This window comes from Cebus imitator, unplaced genomic scaffold (assembly GCF_001604975.1).
Source record: "Cebus imitator isolate Cc_AM_T3 unplaced genomic scaffold, Cebus_imitator-1.0 Scaffold648, whole genome shotgun sequence".
In the NCBI taxonomy this organism is placed as follows: domain Eukaryota; kingdom Metazoa; phylum Chordata; class Mammalia; order Primates; family Cebidae; genus Cebus; species Cebus imitator.
Genome location: NW_016107963.1, coordinates 792,090 through 800,403, shown reverse-complemented (window position 1 = coordinate 800,403; position 8,314 = coordinate 792,090). Strand labels below are relative to the sequence as shown.

The window sequence follows — 8,314 nt, the reverse complement described above, 5'->3', positions numbered from 1 at the left end:
CTCAGCCTCCCAAGTAGCTGGGATTACAGGCACAGCCACCATCCCTGGCTAATTTTTTTTGTATTTTTAGTTGAGACGGGGTTTTGCCACGTTGGCCAGGCTGGTCACAAACTACTGACCTCAGGTAATTCGCCTGCCTCAGCCTCCTAAAGTGCTGGGATTATAGGCATGAGCCACCACACCCGGCCTGTAGGGAACATTTTCTGATGAATGAATAAAACCAATTTTTACTCAGCATTTCAATTGTGTGCAAATGGTGCTTCTCCCTATTGAAGGACATTTAAAAACAACTTGTTTTTTAAAATATTATAAATATTTGTCAGAATCTTGTTTATACTATTAATTTGCCTTTTCTATAACAGGATTTATCCAGCAAGGATGAACATTGTCTCTACAGTTCCATCCTGGTTAATGAAATTTTACTACATTCTGGGAATCTTACACAACTGGTGGGGCAAAAGTTGTTCTTCACCACAGCTGGCAAAACCTCTGCCATTCCTTTCTCTACATACCAAATATCTCGTATCTGCCCTAATGCAGTGGAGATTAAGTGTGGTATTTTCCACATTTACTCTTCATTTCCTATTTAACTTGAGTAACCTCAGGTGTTGGTTTGTCCAGGACAGCCCCCATTTATACATGTTTTACTGGCATAATTATTAATAGCACTCTGTCACTCTGAAAAGTGTCTCACTTTGAAAGATATGGTCACCCTATGTTTAGCAGATGTGTGATTTCTTTTACAGCTAAGCCAAAAAAAAAAAAAAAACCAAGAACTTGTTCATAAACCACTAGTAGTACTTATGCAGTAGTGGTTTGGGGGTAAGCATGACAGTAGGGGGAAAACTTCCTTTCCACACCACATATAGAAATATTTGGCATAATGGCTCTTAAATAACCAATATTTGAGCACATACCAAATGCCATTGTTATATAGGCACTTAGCATGGGCCATTTTATCTTCACAATTGCCATGTAAGACAGATATTGTCATCTCCATTTTACAAGTAAGAGAACTGAAGCACTGAGAGTTTAAGTAAATTGCCCCAAATCAATCATCTAATAAGTGATAGAGCTGGAATTTGAACCCATGCAATCTGACTCTAGAGTTCACATTCTCAACAACTACACTCTCCAAGCAAAGGTCATTAAAGGGGTGGTGTGAAAACAAGGGTCAGTTGAGGTGTCACTGGACAGATTGTGAAATGAGCAGAGAAGGCAGCCTGAAGGGTGGTGCCCTTGTAATGTGTTTGCTTCCCCTTCTGGGGAAAGGCATGGGAAAGCACCAAAAGAAGTGGCACAGCCCAACCTGACCTTACCGGTTTAAATGTTACCTTTAGCAATAATGATTGAGGAAAGTGAGTCAAGTAACGTGCCCAGGGTCACCACCCTAGCAAGCTTTGAAGCCAATGTTCAACCTACTTCCTTTGACCTCAAGTCCTCCAACTGCAAATACAGTGCACTGAGAAGGATTTTCTGTCTGGGCCTGGCAGTTCATGCCTGTAAGCCCAGCACTTTGGGAGGCTGAGGTGGACAGATCACGAGGTCAGGAGTTCGAAGCCAGCCTGGCCAACATGGTGAAACCCTGTCTCTACTAAAAATACAAAAATTACCTGGATGTGGTGGCAGGTGCCTGTAATCCCAACTGCTCGGGAGGCTGAGACAGGAGAACTGCTTGAACCCGGGAGGCAGAGGTTGCAGTGAGTTGAGATCATGCCACTGCACTCCAACCTGGGTGACAGCAAGACTCCATCTCGAAAAAAAAAAAAAGAGCGAAAGAGAGAAGGGTTTACTTCCCAATTTAAGAACCATATGGGTATTACCAATGTGGAAAATTGAGGTGAGGAACCTGTGGCATGATTTATGCTCTTTCTTAATCATGAGCAAGTGTCTAGCCTCCCTGTGAGATTAGCTGCAGGAATAAGTTGCCAATTCCAGAGCACTGTGCAACAATTTATCTTTCTCCATAGCTGAATCATCTTGCCACATTGTGTGGGGTACTTGGATAGTGTTTCCAGTTTAGAAGCATTCAGTTTTTTGTTACTAGATCAGAAAGAACACCTAAAACAATACGTTTTCATGTCATCCAAGTAGAGTCCAGAATTGAGGGTGTCAGCTGGCCAATCTATATCCTGTCCTCTTCTTTCCACTGCCTATCCCAGAAGGCCTGGGACAAGTCCCATTTCTTCTTATATTGCCAGTCATCATGATCTCACCTTTCAGTCAAGTCCTGTAGCTTTCCCTGTCTATAAACATGTGCAGTTTCATCTTTAAAAAATTTCTGGGCTCTCACATCCCCTCAGGCTGTTAGACTAACTAACTCCTTCCTTTCACAATCACATTTTTTCAAAGAGGAAGCTATACTAACTGTGATGGCCTCACTTTTTAACCCCTCACAAGCTTCCTCCCCTACTTCCTGTTTTGTTTCGTTCCACAGGGCACCAGTGAGTTTCTAATGGCAAAAAGCAGTCTTTGACCATTCCTTGTCTCCTTTCTGACATCCTTTTCTCCTCTAAATCCTTATGCACAGGCATTTCCAAAAATGACACTCTTCTTCCTAGCTCAGAGGTCCTCATCAGGGTGTGGGGCAGGTTTTGTGACATGATGGGACTTACTTCTTTTTTTAGAGCCTCACTCTGGCAGCTGCAAAGAGGATGGGTTGTAGGGCAGCAAGAATAGAAGCAGGCCCCAGGTAGATACTGCAGAAAGTCCAAGTGAGAGATAACAGTGCCCAGACTAGGGTGGTGGCAGTGCAGAGGGAGAGAAGTGAATGTATTTAAGGCATGTCTTGGATGTGGAACTGATGGAAATTGCTGATGTATTGGATCTGCAAGTGAAGAAAAAGGAAGAAACACAAATTACTCCCAGGTTTCTGACTTAGGCAACTGGATAGATGTTGGTATCTTTACTGAGCTGTGAAAGATAGAGAAGGAGTGGAAAGAACTTGGATGGGGAAATTGGGAGCTTGGTTTTGAAAATGTTGTTGGATATGACTGTTGGGCAACCCAGTGGAGAAAGCCACATTCCCTTGGCTATCTCAGCCACTCTTATAACTTCGGCTTTCTCCTTTTTATATGGAAAAATTGTGTGTGTGTGTGTGTGTGTGTGTGTGTGTGTGTGTGTGTGTGTGTGTCTGCAATTGTTTAACCCATTAAGTTCTGAAACAAAACTTTTAAAATCAGAATCTGTGTCCATTCTGCCCTATCGTATGAGTTCTTCCTTCCAATTGTCCTCTTTCTTATATTGCTACCTCTAGTCTTTCTTCACCCAGAGTTTACACTTAAGAATTTTCAGCAAGCCTCTTCCATCTTCCTCCCTCTCACCAATATCCAAGTAGTAAAGAAGTCCTGTTGAACCTACCCTGTACATTATTTCTCCTTCTTTGTTCCCATTGCCCCAGCCTAGTTTAAAATCATTATTACTTCTTTTTTTTTTTTTTTTTTTGAGACGGAGTTTCTCTCTTGTTACCCAGGCTGGAGTGCAATGGCGCGATCTCGGCTCACTGCAACCTCCGCCTCCTGGGTTCAGGCGATTCTCCTGCCTCAGCCTCCTGAGTAGCTGGGATTACAGGCACGTGCCACCATGCCCAGATAATTTTTTGTAGTTTTAGTAGAGACGGGGTTTCACCATGTTGACCAGGATGGTCTCGATCTCTTGACCTCGTGATCCACCCGCCTCGGCCTCCCAAAGTGCTGGGATTACAGGCTTGAGCCACCGCGCCCGGCCCATTATTACTTCTTATTTGGATCATTGTGGCACTCTAACTGCCCCTAGTCTTTTAATGGCTAATATTTCCTGCACACTGCTGCTATAGATGTCTTTTTTCCTTAATATTTCTGTCTAAATATGTTTCCCCATTTCCCACAAAATGTAGTCTAGTCTCTTTAGCCTGGTATTCCGTGTTCTTCATAATCTGGCCCTTTTAACTAAGCTCGACTAGAAATTTTCTCTTTTGTGTTTTTGTTTATGCTGTTGTTCCTTCTAGTCAACATGCCTTCTCCTGGCTCCCATCTTCACCAAGCAAACTCCTGCCTACCTTCTAAGACCCTCTCAAATCCCACCAAAGAAGAATTCTACTTACATTTATGAAATACCATTATTTAGTACTTAATGCTTATTTATTAAGTAGGCTAAGCATTCTACATTCATTGTCTGAGTCTGCATTGCCTTTGGTTTCTTGTGAATTTTCCCCATCTTCTGTATAAGAATGCAAATTCATTGACAGCAGAGATCACATTATAATTTATCTTTGAATCATCAGCTGTATACTAGTTAATATCATATAAATGTTTGACCAATGAATGACTATAGAGATTTTAACTAGTTGCTATGGGAATATATCAATAAAAGAAGCATAAGATCTTACATTCTAGTTACAGAGCACATCACCAAAAAACCCCCAAGATTTTCAGAATAAGTATTGAGGGGATACAAAATGGAGGGTGACCAAAGTTATAACATAAAGTCATGCTGGAGGAATAAAATTTGTATAGTAAAGGGAATGTTCAAAGCCTTCAGTGTCAGGCTGACCTAATTTTGAATTCCTGCTTTTCTGCTTGGTAAGTATGTGATTTTGAATGATTATTTCTCTCTCTAAACTGCATCTATAAAATGGTGTATTACAACCTCCTTTATAGGACTGTTGCAAGGATGAAATAATATATCCAACGTACATGTCACAATCTTCAATAAATGTTTAAAGTCTAAAAAGCAAGCTAGATTTTAAATATAGTAAGCATATTAGGTTGTCCCAGTGGTGTTAGTAAGTCAGTTTAGGTTGTCATGGGAATTGAGGGCCTGAGCACTGGCCAGCTTGTAGCAGATCATAGGGGCCTCCAGGAACCTGCAAACGCTGATGGTAATTCTAAAACTGCCTTAGATAGTCTTAAACTGAACCCTCACACCAAACTTAAAGTATTTCCCTAATCTATGTTTAGCTGCAGAAACAAAAGGAGATGGCGGGGGGGAAGAGCTGCAGTTTCTGAACACTACTGCTTGCAACCTTCCTACCCCATGAATGTTCAAGGAGTAACATTTGACATTACTGCTTGATTGGAATCTACCAAGCAATTAATATACACCACATCAGCCAGTCTCTTGGGAAAGTGCTATCAGATTTGCCAGAGTAAATTATTGAGATTGTTAACTCTCATGTGGACATAGATAGTTAATGATGAAAAGAAATGAACTATAAAATTGCATCACAGAATTTACTGTGTAAACTTGTCAAACCATTTGTGCTATGAATTAGCGCCCCCATAAAAAAAAAAAAAAAAAAAGGCCTATCCTTAAAATAAGTAGCTGATGTAGCTGGATGGTGGGGGCTCTAGGTGGCCACATTGTATCTGTGTTTATATGGTTAAACGGATATGTTTGCATATTGAAACAATTCATAAAGAGTTGAGGCTACTTTGTGTGTGTGTGTGTGTGTGTGTGTGTCTTAGCGCTAAAACTCAAAATCGCGGTTATTTTAGTGATTCGCCCAGGCTCTTCCGTTGCTCAAACCGCTGGAAACTACATCTCCCAGCATGCTGTGAAACTGGTCTGGCTTCATCTCAAATGGCCCCGTAGGGCAACAAGGATGGTTAGTTTTGACCCTACTTATTTGTGCCATAAATCGATCCTAATTGACAGCTCTTTGGACTTTTATATCTGCCGAACCCTTTTTCTTGAGCTGTGGTCACTAAATGAGGGGAGTCTGGCCTGGGAAGTCCCATCCATTCTTTCAATTGGATGGGGAGCGGGGATAGTGTCTCCTGCGATCTGAAGAATAGGAGGGAATGTTGACCAGGGAACACCACTGCGGCCGATCAGAGGAGCAGGAACTGGAGCCCTGGACGAGTCCGAAAAAAGCCAGATCTGGACGGTGGCTGCGGAACGGTTGTAAGTGGAAGATGGAAGAGCCGGAGGAACCGGAGGATACTAGGCAGTCACTGGTCCCGGTGTATATCTATAGTCCTGAGTATGTCAGTATGTGTGACTCCCTGGCCAAGATCCCCAAACGGGTAAGAGAAGTCTGGATGAAAGACCGTGGGCTTTTGGGGTGGGGGTGGGGGTGGTGGATGAAAGAGCGTTAGGAAGCCGAGACGACACTGGGCTGGGGAAAATCTTCAGAAATTTTGGGTAGCTGTATCACATACCTAAAGCTGTATCGGAAGGAAGTGTTCTCATACCGTTTCTGAGAGCGCAGCATATCCCTGCGCGACGACCAACGCACAGGTAAGGGTGGGGGAGGGGATACGGAGGAGGGGAGGGTATGCAGTTTCCACTCCTAGGGGACCGCAAGTCGTGGAAAAACAAGCTGCAGGGGGAAAGTGTTCCATCACTTGCCTTAGACCCGGTAGCTTTCACCTTAGTGATTTTGATACTTTGTATCTGTTTTGTCCAAAGTGTATTGTAACTGTTAACAAAAGGGAAACCAGTTGAAACAAAGTTAATCCGTTCCTTTGTTCAGGATGATGAGGTTAAAGACGATTTTGCTGAATTAAACTTTTAAGAGACGATTTTCTGCCTTTTTTTTTTTTTTTTCCGCTGATGTTTTTAGGCCAGTATGGTACATTCTTTGATTGAAGCATATGCACTGCATAAGCAAATGAGGTAAGTTGTCCTTCTTGAACATAGCTCTGAAGCTAGGTGTCAGTTGCCTTAATATCCTCCTTCACAGTGGGGCAAGAAAAAGAATGGTTGTTTTTTTGTTTGTTTGTTTGTTTGTTTGTTTTCTTTGAGACGGAGTTTCTCTCTTGTTGCCCAGGCTAGAATGCAATGGTTCGATATCGGCCCACACCACAACCTCTGCCTCACGGGTTCAAGCGATTCTCCTGCCTCAGCCTCCCCAGTATCTGGGATTACAGGCACGCGCCACCACGCCCAGCTAATTTTGTATTTTTGGTAGAGAGGAGGTTTCTTTTTTTTCTTTTTGACACGGAATCTCATTCTGTTGCCAGGCTGGAGTGCCGTGGCACGATCTCGGCTCACTGCAACCTCTGCCTCCTAGGTTCAAGGGATTCTCCTGCCTCAAGCCTCCTGAGCGGAGTAGCTGGGAATACAGGTGCACCACCACGCCCAGCTAATTTTTGTATAGTAGAGACGGGGTTTCACCATGTTGGCCAGGATGGTTTTGATCACTTGGCCTCGTCATCCGCCCACCTCGGCCTCCCAAAGTGCTGGGATTATAGGCTTGAGCCACTGTGCCCGGCCAAGAATGGTCTTCTTAAAAAAAAAAAAAATACTTTAGCGTTCTGTGAGGGTATTCACAGTGTTTGTAATTTGCCTGTAATCACAAGAAAGTTCTTGAAGAACTAAGAAAACTTGGGGGGCCGGGTGCAGTGGATCACAGCTGTAATCCCAGCACTTTGGGAGGCCTAAGCAAACGGATCGCCTGAGATCAGCAGTTCGAGACCAGCCTGGCCAACATGGTAAAACCGCGTCTCTACTAAAAATACAAACAACAACAACAACAACAAAAAAAAAATCAAAAGAAAAATAGCTGTTCCTAGCTGAACACCTTTTTGTATCAGACAGGTTTAGTACCCAAATGTACTTACCTTAAAATCTCCGCAATGCACCTACCCCTGGAATACTTAACCAAGCAACTGAACTGTATTTTTAGGTTACCGGATTTTAGTAGATTTACAGAATCTACTGTAATCCCAGCTACTTGGGAGGCTGAGGCTGGAGAGAATTGCTTGAACCTGGGAGGCAGAGGTTGCAGAGAACCCAGATCTGTGGCATTGCACTCCAACCTAGGGAACAAGAGTGAAACGCCATCAAAAAAAAGAAAGAAAAGAGAGAAGAGAGAGGAGAGAGAGAGAGAGAGAAGAAAGAAAGAGAAAGAAAGAGGAGAAAGAGAGAAGAGGAGAGGAGAGGAGGGAAGGGAAATGGGGGAGGGGGAAGGGAGCCAGAACTCGAGAGAGAGCGGTTTCTTTCAAAAACATGAATTTGCTGTTTATTGCCATTTCTGTATTTGATGCCATTATTAGAGCAAATATAACCCTGCCACATATAGGATTACTTTCTGGCCAAATAGATGAGTGCCCATACCAGCTAGTGTGCTATGCTTCATTTATTTCCCAGAAGGTAGTATAGTAGGCTTTCAGATTTTATCCTTATTATTAGCAAAATCATTTTGTACCTTTTTAAGGGATTTGATTTTTAAGCCATTTTTAAAAACAATATGGTTTGGTTAACATAGTAACTGTATGCCTTCCATTAAAGTTATTTAACATTTCAAAAAAAATTATTTTATGACAAGGTATCAAAACAAAGCACAACTGCCCAGTTTCCTTGCTGTTAAATAGGGAGGCTTTCAGTAAGT

General features: G+C 42.6%; 1 protein-coding gene across 11 annotated transcripts in view; it reads left to right on the top strand.

The window, feature by feature from the left end:
- Positions 1-5,548: 5,548 nt before the first annotated feature.
- The window catches only part of HDAC8 (histone deacetylase 8), a 278,811-nt gene continuing 276,045 nt past the window's right edge, over positions 5,549-8,314 (top strand). For 4 of the 11 annotated variants that reach the window (XM_017517808.2, XM_017517803.2, XM_037734636.1 and 1 more), the window contains exons 1-2: positions 5,554-6,005; positions 6,545-6,597. In XM_017517808.2, the coding sequence (XP_017373297.1) occupies positions 5,781-6,005; positions 6,545-6,597 (278 nt within the window). In that variant the 5' untranslated portion in view covers positions 5,554-5,780. Of the gene's footprint in view, positions 6,006-6,544; positions 6,598-8,314 lie in introns of all 11 variants that reach the window. The other 7 variants (XM_017517802.2, XM_017517807.2, XM_017517801.2 and 4 more) reach the window with 5 other exon arrangements.